We start from the raw sequence: 16,084 nt of genomic DNA, 5'->3' as shown, positions 1-16,084 counted from the left end.
AAAAAGTTAAAGTTAACGAGAAGTGGCCAGTGCGCTGTTTTTAGAGTTTATCGTCATTACCAATAGACTGGTAACTTTCATCGAAGACGCGGTTCCGAAAAAAAAGCTGAAAATCTCATAGACATCTCATAGACCCCCGCTTGTTTTCAAGCCCAACAAGAGCTGTGACACTCAGAAGAACTAACCTTGAACTACTGGTCCCAAATTAACCCCAGCCTACTAAGCAGCCCGTCTTAGATTTGCCAGAGAACACGTTAATTGAACTGAGGAAAGCAGAGTGTGTTAGCCCAGTGAGGTTAGAAGTGGACGAATCTACAAGACCTGGATGTGACTATGGATTGGTCAGCACGTAGCCATCCTATCAAACATTCATGGGATGAATTTAAGAGAAAAGTTCGGGATAGAAATTGACAATTGATCCGTAGGTCTGTGAGATCATTGATGAAAATCAAATGAAAAACTGGACCCAAAACTGAACCCCGAGACACACCACTGCCAATTGGCAATTTACTTGAATATTTACCATTAACTCGTGCCAATTGATTTCGACATTCAAGAGAAGATAGAAACCATTTTAATGGAATACCTCGGATGCCATAATATTCTAGTTTGGTTAGTCAGAATTTTATGATCAACTCATTCGAAGGCTTTAGCGAAATCACAAAAAACCGAAGAACAGAAAACGTAGCGTCATTAGTGCATTTATTAGGTAGGAAACCAAATTGTTGAGCTGTCAGGATTTTATGTTTTAAAAGAAAGAGTTTTTTATTAGTCTTTATATTATCTTCGATAGGATTGGTAATAATGCAATAGAACGATAGTTACTAGTTATTTTTCTCACCACCCCTGTGTAGGGGAACAATTATAACTGTTTTTAGACAACTCAGGAAAAGCCCCTTTTCAAAGGATTCGTTTATTAGCGAACATAAAACGTCAATCATTACTTCCGGAAAACCCAAAAATAACTCAGCTGATAATTCATCGATGCCGCAGGTGTCTTGTTTTTGATACTGAGTATGGTTTGCTCTAGCTCAGATCTATTCACAGATCTGAGGAAGAGACTATCAGTGATCGATAATGTTTGTTGAACGCTATTTGTTTATCAAATCATTGATAACAGACCAAGCTGCTTTCGACGAATTTTTAGCTCTCGAGATGCGATTGTAGTAACAATTTGGATCGATGTCGCAGGTGTCTTGTTTTGGATTCTGAGTATGGTTTGCTCTAGCTCAGATCTATTCACAGATCTGAGGAAGAGATTGTCATTATCAAATCATTGATAATAGACCAAGTTTATAGTTTATAGTAACAGTTTTCAGTTTCAGTTTTCACATATTCTTGAATGGAATACGTGTTCGTGCTGTTTTGTAACACCTGATAATTTTGACGAAAAATTTCGAGAATTTGAGAGTCAATATCGTCAGAAAGATCTATCCAATCATTTGCTAGACATAAGTTGTGAAATTTGGTGAAGTTTTGTTTAGAGTGAATCCTCATCAACTGAATGTGTTTTTTAAGAGATTTATTAGGTATTACAACTTCGGCGAATACAGCTTCATGGTCAGAGAGACCTGAATTAATTACAAAGTGATTCATATCATGGGTGGGAATACGATAATTCTCAATTTTGAAATATATAATTTTAAATTTGTTAATTGTAAAAATTTAGTCATGAACCTTCAAGTGCTGTAGGTAATATATGTAAATGGTCTGAAATTTCATCAAAAACATAAAAAAAACTGTCTAGTTGAACCTTATTTGTTTGCTATACTCAAGAATAAGTTGCTGGAAAATTATCATACTTACTTTATTCTAGTACTACGTTAGGTATTTCAATAGCTTCCGAATTTACAGAAAACACCAAATAGAAACTAAATTCTAAATAATTGAGTTCTATTTCTTTTTTAACCGAAACGTTAACCACACATTAACGACATAATATCATCTAGTAATTGAAACTTGACTGAAATTTCATTGAAATCGATAGCTCGTATGGTTTTGAAATGAACCTCCAGGGAAATTTGGAATTTCATTTTAAACAAACAACATTTTGTGTATTTATTTTTATGATACGGTTATAAACAGGTTTCGTGTGATAGGTTGGGGTCAAGATTTTGTTTTTTAATGAATTAGTTCAGTCGACAGCCAATTTTGAGAAACGAACACTGATTTTTTTGAAAATTTGATTTTAGGTAGTATTTGAGACCTGTGTCGAAGTGTGCCTTTGTATCAGGGATTTTTGTTAAAAAGTTTTTTCGAATTATTAACTAAATTTTTTACTCATAAAACGTATGTTTTTAACACTTCTTCATGAATAACTCTAACTATTTTTCGAGAAACCCGAAAATGAGAACTGTCAAGGGGATACCTTTTTTAATAACATGAAAATCCCTTTGAAACTTCAAACAATTCAACATCGCCCTAATAGAAATTAATCATAACCCATGTGATTCATTCAAATGTTATTCATATGTTTCATATGATTTAAACTTTTTAGGATACTTATTTTGGAAAAAAAATTCATTGAATTCGAATTCCAAAATTTATGTCTTAACTAATTATTAAAACAATATTTATGGTATGAAAACGCGTTCCAACAATTAATTGTAAGGGGCTTTTCCCAATTAATATTTTAATTTTTTATTTATTATTGCATCATGAAAATTGAAGGAAATAAAACGGTTCAAAATTTGCATTCGTATATTAATTGATGGTCTTTCAAACCTTTGAACCTACTTTCGCCACATTGAGCCTCTTGCAATATCCTGAGAAATGCTTTTTAAAAAAAATTATATCTTGAAAATTTGAAAGTTATTTTCAATCATCCTACTGTAGTAGCAGCTGGGAAATAGTGAAAGTAGTTGAACGATCTTTTCTAAATTGTTTGTATATTTCAGAATGCATGTATATATAAGATGATTTTCAAATTAATTTAAATAAACACAACTCTTTCTTAAATAAGCAATATTTCTTGACCTACATTAATTAACCTCTATTATCTTTCTAATCAATCAAAATTGACACTTGTGACATTGACATTTGTGACATTGACATTTGTGACATCCATGACAGATCTATCATAGACATCATAACCAACAGATAAATAAAGTAAACCATATTAAAACTAAAGAAATACTATTTCTTTACATATACAGTGCTTTTCAGATAAAAGTATCCACCTTTAATAACTTTTGTAATACTGGTATTTAGAAAAAATCCAAAAACACGTCAATTTATGTTGGAAGGGGCAAGCATTATGGCTTATTTAAACTTACTGGAAAAGCCACCCCCTCACCCCTAGCAGCATCCCCTTTATTTTTTTAAATTACTTTTCATATTTTTTATGTAAAATTTGGATACTCCTCTTTGAGCTGATTTCAAAAATGTATAATACTTGTAGGTTAAAGTGGTTCGTTTATGAGATAAACAATTTTTCTTTTAAGAGCACAAATTTTACTTATTATTTACTTTCACCTTATTTGCCTGTACTAAAATGGGTTGTACAACAGTTCAAACTCTTTAATCTTTTTAACTGTGCTATTTATTATGAAGTTACAATAAGTGTTCAAAATGAGTACCATTCACTTCCATACAATGGTATAATCTATTTTGAAATGCCTCTCTAACATTGCTTAATACGGCTGAATTTAATTGTCGACATTCATTTTTTATCCTCTCTCGTAAATCATCCAGAGATTCTGGTTGGGTAGCATAAACTTTTGTTTTTAAATACCCCCATAAAAAGAAGTGGTGTTAAATCCGGTGACCTAGGTGGCCACTCCATCATCTGCCCCCTTCTACCTATCCAACGAGCGGGAAATGTTTCGTTTAAAAATTGTCGGACAGGCATAGCATAGTGTGGGGGAGCTCCGTCTTGTTGAAATACCAGTAAATCTTCGGAAAGGTTATCATCATTTTCTATTATTGTTGTAATACGTGGGTCAACCCCTTCCCTGAGTAACTCAAGATATGATTCACCATTTAAATTTCCGTTGATGAAGAAAGGTCCGACAATGTGGTCACCTAGGATACCACACCAAACGTTTAACTTTTGGGGATGTTGTGTATGGAATTCACGCATAATATGTGGATCACTTTCAGCCCAATATCTACAATTATGCCTACTTACTAAGCCATTTAATGACCATGAGCATTCATCAGTAAAGCAAATATTGTTTAACAATTGTGGATTGTTATTGATAATTTGCGTCATTGATTCGCATAACTCTAGACGACGATCAAAATCATCTTCATTCAACTCTTGCACCAACTTAACTTTGTATGGGTGGTATTTGAATTTATGTAGAACTCGGAAAACTGTAGAAGATGAAACACCGATCGCTCTACTTATTGTTGACAACGATTGGGGTTGTTGAGCCTCTAAGCTGACTTGCCCTAAAATTGCCACTTGGATTGCTTCGTTATTTACGAGTCCCTCTCGCTTATGCACTTTATTGCAAACAGACCCTGTTGTGGTAAATTTCTCCATCAGTTGAATTACATACTTATGAGTTGCATGTCTTCCGTCATGTAATTCGTTAAATATTCTAGCAGCAGCTCTTGCACAATTATTATTTTGGTAGTATAAACCTACAATTTCAATTCTTTCTTGCAAAGAGTAAACCATTTCAGAGAAACAAAATATATAATGCATCAAATTACACTATCAATAGTGACTACAAATTGTAGTTGACAATGTCAAACTTTAATAAAAAGTAGAGTTTTTTGTTGTTTGGATTTTTTAAGTAGAATAAATAGCACAGTTAAAAAGATTAAAGAGTTTGAACTGTTGTACAACCCATTTTAGTACAGGCAAATAAGGTGAAAGTAAATAATAAGTAAAATTTGTGCTCTTAAAAGAAAAATTGTTTATCTCATAAACTAACCACTTTAACCTACAAGTATTATACATTTTTGAAATCAGCTCAAAGAGGAGTATCCAAATTTTACATAAAAAATATGAAAAGTAATTTAAAAAAATAAAGGGGATGCTGCTAGGGGTGAGGGGGTGGCTTTTCCAGTAAGTTTAAATAAGCCATAATGCTTGCCCCTTCCAACATAAATTGACGTGTTTTTGGATTTTTTCTAAATACCAGTATTACAAAAGTTATTAAAGGTGGATACTTTTATCTGAAAAGCACTGTATATTAGGGTACCATGTACACCGCGACCCAAATGATCTATTGCTGCAATACTGCTGCAAGCTGAACTGTTAATCTCAATACTCTTCAGAATTTCAAAATGAGGAATTTCACTAGCAGATCTGTATGTGTCTCACTCTTCGAGAGAATGTAAGTAGATGTTTCGCCTTCTGCGCAACAGAATCTGCACGCTGCATTATCTGCTAAGTAAGGAATTTCACTAGCAGATCTGTATGTGTCTCACTCTTCGAGAGAATGTAGGTAGATGTTTCGTCTTGTGCGCAACAGAATCTGCACGCTGCATTATCTGCTAAGTATAGCGTCTTCAGGTATCCATTGAGGCGACGGTATCCCGACAGGACTCCTGTTAGTATTGGTAGGTATTAGAAAGTTATGTTCCAGATGTATTCCGTATAAAACACGCCAAACAACTAAATATTTGAAGAAGTAAAACATTTAATTAATGTCTTATTACTCGTATTCACCCTTATCGCCTAATCGCCTAATGACTTTTTCGTGTTCTGTTAAAGACAGTCTTTCAAAATCATGTTTCTACGATATCAGCTTTCAAATGAGAAGAATATTTTTTAGAATTGGTTCGAGCGTATGAAAAAATGTATATCGAAAGCAATAAAACACTTTGTTTTGAACTTTTTGTGAAAAAAGGCAACCGTCGTATAATACAGGCTGGCGCAATAGAACGTGCATTTATTAAGTAAAGGCTAAAAAATAAATACATAAGGTATTGTTGAAATAAAAGACACTATGAATGAAGTTTATTTTTTTAAAATAACATCATCTAAATGACGGCCCTCTCGAAGACGGCATTCCTGTAAACGCGAACGTAGATTTTTCCTTTAACTGACTGATTGTTTATGTAGACTTTACGTTTGAGATGTCCCCACAAAAAAAATCAAGAAGCGTCAAGTCAGGGCTGCGTGGGGGTTAAGGGATATCACCTCTTTTGGAAATTAGTCTTGCTGGAAACATCTGTCTCACAGCCACCATAGAGTCATTTGATGTGTGACAGGTCGCTTCATCCTGTTGGAACCAAATTCTCGTATTCGCAATTCTCGCAAGTTCTGGAATCAAATATATCTCTAACATTGCAGCATAGCCGTCGGTGTTAACGGTGATGTTTCGTCCTCGTGAATCTTCAAAGAAGAAAGGGCTAATAATTCCTTTGCTTGAGATTGCTGCCCATATCGTTACTTTCGGACTATGCAGTGGTTTTTGATGTATAATTTTTGGATTTTTTCAGTTCCATATTTTTGTCGGTTTACGAACCCATTTAAATGAAAATGAGCCTGTCAAAATTGGAAAATCGACTAATTTTTCTTTTAATTCCTGTGTTAACTGGAGATTATAAGAATACAGTTTAAGATCCAACTTTAAAAGTTCTGGCGACAAGTTTAAAGCCGCCGATTGCTTCCGAGTAGACTCCTTCACCCTATCAATTTGCTGGAGGTTTAAACGTGGTACCGGTCTCTTCAAAACGCTTAACCCATAGTTTAATTAAATTTGCACTCGGAGCTTTATTAATGTGTCTTAAACCATAGTTTGAACTATACAGTTGCCTTGTCAAGACGTATGAACGACTGTTCTCGTAAAACATGCGACTATCCAACCACGCTAGGCTCCCCCGCCCACACACCGTTTACCTCGCGAAAAACGATAGTGCAATATGCACGTTATATTGTGCCACCCTATAACAAAATTTTTCGAGCTTATTTTGTAATTTGTTGCTCTCAAAAGATTATTTAAACAGGTGGCAAGTGTCGAATTAATCATAAACATTTTCGTAGGTGTCAAGAAATCTACAACTAATTCATTTCATTCTTATGTTGATCAATTAAAGTTAAAATTTAAAATTTTTTAAATTTTTTTTATCAATAAATAATAAAATTTTCATCAAAATTTTACGGTTTTATAATTTTTTACTACTCGTGACTGGACTATGTATATCAAATCAAAATATTTTTGATATTAATTTTTGATAACAATAGATTCACCCTGTATTAGTTTGATTCGCTACATATGAAACTAGGGGTTGGTATTCTGACACGTCACTGTCCCGTCAAATACCACCTTAAGACGATGGGCTACCAGAGCATATTCTGCGAGCAAGCGATGAAAACAGCAGAGCATGTACTTTGTGAATGTCCTGCCCATTTCGCTAAATCACCCTGTATTAGTTGAACGATTGAATCGCTTCATATGATACCGCACCCTTATTTAATGGATATGTTTACGTGAAAAAAATCAAATTGATAAGTACATATTTTTCATAAAATAAATATTGATTGAAGCAGATTGAGCAGGACTATAATTTTTTTTTTCATTGTCCTACCATCTAGGTAACATTGCAATGAAATGGTAAATATACAGTGTGTAAAATTGGACTGAATTTGAAAATTTATTGATCGGTATCCTGCTTCATGGAGATTTCCATGCGGAGACTTCATGGGAGGTTTTCGTGTCATAGGAATGCCCTTCATCGACCTCCTCGTATATGCTCTAATGTTGTCCATGCTTTCAAAATGTTATTTCAGTGATATCTTGAGCCGAGGGAACAAAAAGAAGTCGAGCGGGACTGTAGGTCGTTTGGGGTATAAAGATAATTTTTTGTTAGGTAGTCGGTAATCGTCGATGTTGCAGATTTTCTGCGGTTTCCCTGCAACCTGGTGAATCGTTTCTCTAGCCAAATGGCAGACGTTAGGGAATAATGCAGCCGCAGCTGCACCCGTCCGCGCCCCAAAATAAATTTAAAATAAATAAAACACAACACAAAATTTCAAAAAACCAAAAGAAAAAAACAATTAAAACCCCTCAAAAATAAAAAATAGAAACAAACCGAGAAAGACCGTTTTTGCTTACAAGCTTGACTTTTTTTTCTTTTGGGCCAAAATCTGCCCTTAGAGATAGTTAGGCAAATACAACCCAACGAAACTACCCAGCCCTGCAGAGGAGCTATTCCTATATCAGGGCCTATTCAAATAAACCACCTTCCTTAAAAATATCCTCCTTAGCGGTCGTAAGGTATACTTCCAAGAATCCTTGGGCAGTTTGTTTTAATTATTCATAAAATTTAGCAAAATCCCAAAACATCTTGTGTCGTATGTTCGACTGGGATATCATTCATCCCAAAAGATATGCAGGAGCGCAGTCCGATAATAGTACATGTTGGTGTGTATCGAACATTGTTTGTAAAAGCAGCAACAGCGCTTAAAATAAAAGTCAGTTTACCGCAAATGCCCAGCAAGGTAGAGTTTAGTGTAGTACACGTCGACCGTTCAAATGGTTTTATTAGAGGTGGTTCATTGACTTTTGAATCTACTCGTTTCGGTAGTTACCATGAGAACATAAATGTTAATGTTTTTAGAGAATGATTTGCCCACAGGATAATCCAGACAGTAATAAACCTAGAAAACTATGAAAAACCAATGGACCAAATACATAGCATGTTGGAAAAAGATACTCCGAATTAATAAGTAACGACAGCCAATCATAGAACAACAAAAATTTGGTTCGAAGCTGGCGCAAGGAACTGGACTGGGCATTTCTGAACCAAAATACAAGCTCTCCGTACCTCTAGGAACCTCACTAGTTTTCATAATGAGTTGCTAGCAATGAACAAATGTACTCTGGAGTGGTTGGATAGAAACCTCTCTAAAAAGCTCATATACATTCTGTCATATAGCCAAGCGGCCTTGAAGGTCCAGAAAGCTACTGAGTGCACATCCTAACTACTGTGGGAGTGTAAACAAACTCTAACAGGACTAGCTAACAAAAACAAAGTAACTCTAATATGGCTTCTAGGCCTCCAGAGTGTAACTGGGCAACGACTCTATACATTGGACTGTGGCCTCACGAAATACCATGTCAATAAAGAACTGAACGAATGGTTAAAGAATCAGATGAAGTCTGAAGTCTGAAAAACTTCTGGTGATGACCAGAAACGACATTAAATTGGTAGTTAGTATTCCGACAGGTCACTGCCTCATAAATACCACTTTAAGATCTATGGGCATGGCAGAGTAGTACTAATACCTTGGGAAGTGGGATGCAAGAATCCCCAAAAAATATATTCCTTTAGGAGGAGTTTATATATTTTGGAAGCAGAACAATAAGATTTAGAGTCTTGTACAAAATATCTACCAGGTATAGGTGGCTGCACCAACACGACTCCCCAAAACAATCTACAATTATAAGATAGCGCAGCTCATTCCAAAGGACGAAGCATTTTAATTATAATATTTAAGTAACTTTTCTTTGATTTATTCACTTGTTTTCGTATAATTAGCATTCGGTGTTTTTATTTATGGTAATTCCTGAAAAGTCAGTCTTCCGTGCAATCTCCCTCGTAGTTTTATTTGCATACTTGTTTCTGAAAAGATCGATCCAGAGTACCTATAAATAGTCGAGTACAATACTTTCCCACTTAATAACAATGACTGTATATTGTCTGATTGTACTTGAAGGGTATTTAAAAGGGCTTCTTTATTAACATTAAGTAGACACTCTGAACCTCAAATTACCTTTCAAGTCTCGATGGATATCATAATTTGATCCGTGTTTAATAGGAATAAAGAAAAACTTTCAATGGATGAATTTTCCTTTTTTCTTATTCAAGTATAAAGTTTTATATGAAACAAAAACATTTACCACCACCAGCCCTCAATAAAAAAACACAAAAGCATTCTAAAAAATGACAAAAAGACAGAAAAAAGTTGTAGTCTAAACATAGAGCATAACTAGGTGCACAACGTTGCCAAATCAGTATTTATAGTGGATATGCCGTGCTGATGATAAAAAATGCTATGAGCACAATATTCGAAATGCAAATACTATTTATCGACTTCAAACAAGCATTCGACACTATAAAAAGAAGGACAATTATATAGGACATGGTAAAATTGAAACTACCACAAAAGTTATATTGTTCAACATTGCAATGAATGGCATAATAAGGGAATATAATATTGTTGAAAGTATTAATAAATAAATAAAAAATTACAGCATACGAGGTTTGGCTACTAAATAACAAGACTACACGCTTAGAGGGCGCAGTAGACGATTTGAAACGAACGTGTTTTTTTTCTTGTGCCGAAAAGGGGCAGGAGCAACGTATCAATCTCAAATTTCTCGTCAAATTGAAAATAAATCCGACTGAGTGCTATAAATTGTTGCAAGAGGCCTATGGGGACAATTCTCTATCTCGTTAAAGGTCATTACCAAAGAAGACTTCCAGCACGGCTTCGATCAATGGAAATAAAGTATGGAAAGATGTGTGGCGAGAGGAGGAGATTATATTGAAGGGGAGTATTCGAATGTAGAATAATTTTTGTAATAAAACACTTTTTCGTAACCTGCCTTGTTATTTAATAGCCAGACCTCGAATGCTGATGATTGAACTTTAATAACAAGTGGTCGCAAAAGTCTTGAAGAGATAATAGAAAGAATTGTAAAAAAAGGATTGAAAATGAATGAGAAAAAGACAAAATATATGAATATTGGAAGGAAGATGATAGTTGAAACAACAAGAAACAGTAAATATAAATTATCTCAGCTTCAAAGTAGTGGACGCCTTTAAGTACTTAAAACAATGTATGAGACAAGAATAATAATCCATGCAAGATATAGGGCATATAGTAAGTATAAAATCATAATGTAGAGCAAGAAAAGTCGATCAACCAAATTATGAGTCTACAAGAATGCGATAAAACCAGTAGTTACATATGCCGTGGAAACTATGAAACTAATAAATATGGACGAAAAACAACTAAGGATATATGAGAGGAGAATAATTAAGAAAATTCATGGAATCTTTGAAACAATGTGTATAAAGCACTTATCAACTGTGAAATTAAGAATAAAATAGAAAATGAGGATAGAGTAAACACAATTAAAGCAAAAAATTACGATGGTACGGACACAATAAAAGAACGGAATAACGACAAGGAATACAGAATAGAGACCGAACGAGAAAAGATTGCCAGGAAGAAAGAAATAGAGAACAATAGTCGATGCTACAAAAACATGTATTAAGTTGTAATTAAGTAGTGGTTGACCACTCACAAAAAACAGGGTCAAAAGAGGTCAATTTGAGTGGCTACATTTCGAAATAGAATATATAGCCTTTTTTTGATAAAAGTGCACCACCTTCAATCCAAAAGAAAAACAAAAAGTTGAAATCTGTTACCAAGAAAGAAAAGCAAAAAGCTGATGGAAAAATGATACTTACGAGGAGGTACCCAAAAGTAACCGGAATAGCATTGCCATGGGTGGAACTTTTTTAGTCTAGCGCAACTCGTCGCCAGTTGAGTGCTGTGCGGGCCGTACTGTCCGTCACTAGTGACCGTTTTTGCTAGTGTTGTTTTATAGCTGCTTCGTTTTTTTATGACGGCAAATTTAAATGGACAACGTACCGCTGTGAAATTTTGTTTTCTACTCGGTAAAAACGCTGCCGAAACTGTTGAAAACTGCTGACAATGATGCTTTGGGAAAAACTCAAGTGTATGAGTGGGTTTTTTCTATTTAACAATGGCGACATGTCGATTGATGACAAACCTCGCTCTGGACGTCAATCAACTGCCCGAAACGATGAAAACGTTGATAGAATTCGATAGCTTGTGCACACAGACCGTCGACAGACAATTGATCAACTGTCTGAAATCAGTGGAATATCTTGGAGCTCGGTTCAGCAAACAGGTGACTGGTTCTTCCACCGTGATAACGCACCTGCACACTCAGCCATCACTATTAGCCAGTTTTTGGTTAAAAATAACATGGTACCGCAGCCCCACGCACCTTACTCGCCTGACTTGGCTACATGCGACTTTTTCTTGTTTCCACCCTCGAAAAGGGGCATGAAACGGCGATTTGAAAACATTGAAGACATCAAGAAGAGACAAAGACAGCAGCTATCTCTAAAGATGAGTTCAAACAATGTTTCGAACAGTGGAAGCACCGCTGCGACAAATGTATTACTTGTAATGGAGAGTATTTTGAAGGGGATGAGGTTGTTTTGTAAATATATAGTATCTAAAAAATAATTCCGGTTATTTTTGGATGCCCCTCGTATGTCTACTAGCGCATCGTTGTCAGATCAGTATTTATAGTAAATATTCCGTGATAACAAAAAAACTATTTTGGTTTGTAACGAAAACATATCATACTATATCTCACCTCCATGACATCGTTTGTTAATCTGATTGTTCTAGCGGTATCGCCTGGGTGAGGTGCCGATCCGTCAGGTCCTAGTTCGACGAGCAATGGTGCGGTATCTCCTCGGACGTCGCGGGTGCTAGCCGCTTGACCTAGAGCTCCCGGTTTCTTTTTTCTTTTTCTCGGAGCGCAGTCCGCAGGTCTTCTCCTCACGTGAAACATTATGGAGCCTACAACGAAATGAGGAAATTACTTATGTCCTAATTGACATATCATTCAAATTTAGTTTTATTTATAAATAGACAAAACTGTTTCAGAAAGGTATAGAGTAATAAAATGGAGAATTCCGTCCAGTTCGGCTCAAATTCGGTGTCGGCCATAGGTGTGTGTTAATCATAACGTCAAAAGGAGATGACAGTTCCTCAGATGACGAAGATTATTATGATTCTTAATAATTTAATTTCTGTATAATGTATTTTTTGTATAATGTTCAATAAAAACTAAGTGTACCTAATACTATGTACATAATGCCTAATTTTTATTCTGTTAACATAAAATTCTTTCCTTTTTACGTGTATCCTACCGGCACGCCTTTGGCATACTATTTTCCAGTGTTTGTGAATGGATAAAAATAGGTTAAGCCCATATATTGACCCCAACCCGGATGGTACTACCTGCACTTGATAAAAAGAAAGAATTTTACAATGAAATTCATGCCAAACTATGAAAGTGGCTTAAATATTTGTTGGGTCACTCTGTGGTCCCTTTGCATACCTAATGAGGTTTTATTACTCTACACCTTTCTGAAATAAGCTAGAATTATAGTTTATTTGGCGTTAAACATAAATTTTTATTCTTCTTAAGACGCACCACAACTTTATCAATTGTGAATATTTACAAACACAGATTTAAAGTATAAGAGGGTTGTCTAAAAATCTCCCACCTCAACATGATGATGTCGATATTAATGAAGTTTTTTCTTCTTCTCACGTAAATTTTAAACCTTTTCGACGATTAATTTCTGTTTAACAATTGTATATGTGAAAATTTTTCAAAAAATAGAACAAATTGAGCATCGAGCTGTCATTAAATATTTGTTTTTGAAAACAATATGTCCACGTAAATGAAGGAGAAGATAAAAACTGTGTCTGGAGACTCTGCTCTATCATTTATGACCGTAAATTGCGACAATCATCGAATTGAAAAAGTTCGCCAAATGGTACTGGACCACTGTCTGATTAAAGTTAAAGATATGGAAAGGCTATCAACAAATCAAGATCGCATGTGTAAACTACCCGTGCTAAAAGGACGAAAAATAATAATGGAAAACAAAATATTTTGTTTCCGTTTAGGTTGGAAACTTTTCAGACAATTCTCGTATGATGTCAAAGAAATGGTAACTTTAGATGATATATCGTTGATAAACCTTCCCCGTACCATTGTGGACTAAATCCTTTTGAATTAATATGGGTAGAAATAAAATGAACGGATTATTAGACGAAAACATCATTAAAAAAAAAAAAATAAAAAAATACGAGGTTATTAAATGACGAGAGTGGTTACGAAGAAGGGCCCCACACTTTTCCTTTTTTCCATTGATCGAAGAGTGCTGGAAGTCTTCTTTGGTGACGGCATTTAGGAGCTCTACCGTTTTTTGTTTTACCGCTTCCATTGACTCAAATCGGGTCCCTTCCGAAGCTGATATTTTCCTAACCTGAAATCTGAGGAGACCCGTTTGACGGAAGATATTTTGGTCAGGAGTCAGATATTTTGGCACCAACTTCGCACAGACTTTTGTCAGGTGTAATTTCTCGTGTAAATTTTTTCTAATCCTTCCTTTATTGGCGTTTACGGCCTCGGCAATCTTGGTTGATTTTGGTCACTGTTTCCGGAGTTGAAACAGTCACAGGGCCACCTGGGCGCTGGTTATCTTCAGTGCTCTCTCGGTCCTCACTAAAACGCTTACACCCTAAACGCGCACGACATATAGAATTGTCTCTATAGGCTTCTTGCAACAATTTATAGCACTCAGTCGTAGTTTTTGTCAATTTAACGAGAAATTTGAGATTGATACGTTGCTTCTGTTTTTCTTCACACATAGTGAGAAAAAACACGTTCGTTTCAAATCGCTACTGCACAAATACTATAATAGTGACGGAAACGTGTTTTGGGACGTGCATAGACAAGATATCTAGATACCCAACGCACTACTCGTTTTTTACCACACCCGTCTAATACGCCCTCTAGGCGCGCAGTCTCGTTATTTAATAGCCAGACCTCGTATTATGTGTCCTGTATGTTTTTTTGTCAACAAGCTTCATTTTGAATATTTAAACTTTGTATTTAGTATTAGTTAGAAATAAAATAATACACACCCAACTTCACAAACATATCTTTAACACCCATGATCACCGTGAAAGAAAAAAGTTTTCCAAAACGTAAAAACACTCGAATCGGTACAGGTTATTAGAAATAACTACGGGAAAGGTGACGTTGCAACATATGTATTAGAATTCTTGGCAATGAGAACATTGCCAATAAAAATAATGCGAGCCGAACCGAAGTTCAAAATTTCGGATTATCAACAAAATGATTAAATTTATGATTGTTGGCAAAAATATCCAAATACCATATGGTGAACCAGATATATTTTTTTATTTTAATTCATTATTAAGTTGGAAGTTCTGAATACAGTTTTGTTGATATTAATACTGTTAAATATGAGGATTGCTACTCAAGTTTTCGGATATGGCAACACTGATGTGAATATGTCAAATCTATCATAAAGTTTTTCATATTCAATGGTGAACGTATTCAGAACAAGTTGTCATAAGTGTGTGATGATTTTCTATGACTTTTGACGTGGATTAAAGCAACAGCTGTGGGCCGATCAACTCGCTTCGACTTTTAGTGATGAAGCACCATCTCGAGACATCGTGTTTCGTTGGTTTTCCGAATTGAATCGTGGTCGCATGTCGCTACAGAATGAATTTCGTGAAGGTCGTTCAAAATCGACAGTTATGTCATAAAACATCGATGATGTACTGAAACTGATATTGTATGATCGCCATGTGACATACCGTGAGATTGAGACATACTTGGGCATTAGTTTCACTGGCATCCATTCAATATTGCATGAACATTAGGCTGTCAGAAAGATTTGTTCGCATTAGATACCAATCGCAGAAGACAAATCATTCTTTACCATGACAATGCAAGCTCTCATACATCAGTTCAAAACAAATCAGTCAAAATATCGAATTGATGGGTCATCCGTCGTATAGTCCTTGTTTGGAACACCATGATTTCTTCTTATTCCAGCAGATCAAAAATAAATTACGAGATCAACATTATTCTACACCTGAAGAAGCTGTTGATGCGTTTAAACAAGCCATATCCATTTATAAAGTTTTGTTTTTACTTGTCTAACTTAAGAAGCAACCCTCATATCGCTACAAAACTCACAATGATACTGTCTGACGTGTGTTTTGTTAATAGTCTTAGGGACGGAATATCTGGGACAATAATATTAATTTCTAAATTTTACTTATTATCTGTTGCCACGAATTTCCACTTTTTTTAACGGCTCGAGTTAATTAGTTTATATTTTTAATTATAAATTACAATGTCAAGTGCAGCGCTCACCTGACTCACTTGACTCATGCCTTAGATCTATATCTGAACTTTTAGAACAATACATGGATTTGGGGTACCATATACACTGCGACCCAAAGGATCTATTCTGTCCCCCGTTTTGCTGGGATTCTAGAGAACCC

The 16,084-nt window shown here is 35.2% G+C and overlaps 1 protein-coding gene across 5 annotated transcripts in view; it reads right to left on the bottom strand.

Annotated features, from left to right (window-relative positions):
- Window positions 1-16,084, bottom strand: part of LOC130440844 (afadin) — a 204,712-nt gene that overhangs the window by 32,002 nt on the left and 156,626 nt on the right. For all 5 annotated transcript variants that reach the window (XM_056774210.1, XM_056774211.1, XM_056774212.1 and 2 more), the window contains one exon: window positions 12,330-12,538. In XM_056774210.1, the coding sequence (XP_056630188.1) occupies window positions 12,330-12,538 (209 nt within the window). The remainder of the gene's footprint in view (window positions 1-12,329; window positions 12,539-16,084) is intronic.

The sequence above is a fragment of the Diorhabda sublineata genome, chromosome 2 (assembly GCF_026230105.1).
Source record: "Diorhabda sublineata isolate icDioSubl1.1 chromosome 2, icDioSubl1.1, whole genome shotgun sequence".
In the NCBI taxonomy this organism is placed as follows: Eukaryota; Metazoa; Arthropoda; class Insecta; order Coleoptera; family Chrysomelidae; genus Diorhabda; species Diorhabda sublineata.
This window is presented reverse-complemented; position numbering and strand designations above follow the sequence as displayed.